Here is a 939-nt window from a genome sequence, read left to right as displayed (position 1 = left end):
AAAGCTCTGTGCTTCATAGTCGGGGTAAAACTATATACAGGGATTTAAGCTCAATTTTTGAGTAACATTAAAAATCCAATTTTAGGGAAAATCAGCTCAAACTTGCTAGCATATCTCTTACCCATTGATGGTATTAAGTAGTTGAACTGAACTTCAACAGAACTAGTCTCTTTGATTGATTGTTCCTCTTGGGATGTGATCCTTTCCTGTTCTTGTGATTTCCCTTTCAATAGTTTAGATATATATGCATCTTTCTCAGATACTGTAGTCTTGAAATTATCTATACAATTATTCTCTCATTCAATACATGCTGTCATTGCTGTGTATTATTAGCTCACCAATAATTATCTGATTTTCTTTAAGTTGTTCCTCTACTTGTGTCTTCTCTTTCAATAGTTCAGTTATATAAACTTCCTTATCAGCAACTATAGCTTTAAGTTTCTCATATTCTCCTACATCAATAGAATATTCTCTCATCTAATATTATGTACTGATGATACACTAACCAGTCATTATTTGTTTCTTCTTTACTGATTCCTCTAGTTCATCAGTTTTAAGCTTCTTAGAGTTATCTGCATGAATTTAATGTTATTCTCAACATAATAAAAAAACTTGAAAATACAAGCCAATATAAAATCTGACAAATACCATATTTCCCAATAGTTATGGTTTCATTTATACTCCCTAACCTGAGTGTGGTGAGTCCTTTTGATCTCTCTTTCGTTTAGTAAGAAGAGTCTTAGTTTCTAGTGATTGTGTTTCTAATGTTAGCATCCTCTTCTCTTGAATAGAAATAAAATAATGAAAATAAACAATTCCTTAAATAGCACATCCATTTTTGTACAGAGTGTATGTACATGTATTTACAACAATATGATGTAAAGCAAAAATACAGAAACTATTCTTTTATAAAGCATGACTGATCATATGTACAGTACA

General features: G+C 30.7%; 1 protein-coding gene across 1 annotated transcript; it reads right to left on the bottom strand.

Annotated features, from left to right (window-relative positions):
- Positions 1 to 11: 11 nt before the first annotated feature.
- Positions 12 to 778, bottom strand: LOC109593663 (uncharacterized). Its single transcript, XM_020008645.1, has 4 exons — positions 690 to 778; positions 507 to 572; positions 339 to 452; positions 12 to 280 (listed from the first exon to the last, which is right to left on the bottom strand). Exons 1-4 carry the CDS (start codon positions 772 to 774, stop codon positions 51 to 53), a joined length of 495 nt encoding a protein of 164 aa, XP_019864204.1. The 5' UTR covers positions 775 to 778; the 3' UTR covers positions 12 to 50.
- Positions 779 to 939: the final 161 nt, after the last annotated feature.

Source organism: Amphimedon queenslandica, unplaced genomic scaffold (assembly GCF_000090795.2).
Source record: "Amphimedon queenslandica unplaced genomic scaffold, v1.1 AMPQUscaffold_307_Cont27670, whole genome shotgun sequence".
In the NCBI taxonomy this organism is placed as follows: domain Eukaryota; kingdom Metazoa; phylum Porifera; class Demospongiae; order Haplosclerida; family Niphatidae; genus Amphimedon; species Amphimedon queenslandica.
The sequence above is the reverse complement of the archived record's forward strand: the minus strand, read 5'-3'. Positions and strand labels throughout refer to the sequence as shown.

Excerpts from the sequence above, each read along its gene's own strand:
- LOC109593663 (XM_020008645.1), bottom strand. The coding sequence starts at position 774 with ATGCTAACATTAGAAACACAATCACTAGAAACTAAGACTCTTCTTACT. Across the intron at positions 573-689 it reads AAAGGACTCACCACACTCAG|ATAACTCTAAGAAGCTTAAA; the intron begins GTTAGGGAGTAT and ends AAATTCATGCAG. Across the intron at positions 281-338 it reads AGAAAATCAGATAATTATTG|ATAATTTCAAGACTACAGTA; the intron begins GTGAGCTAATAA and ends ATAATTGTATAG.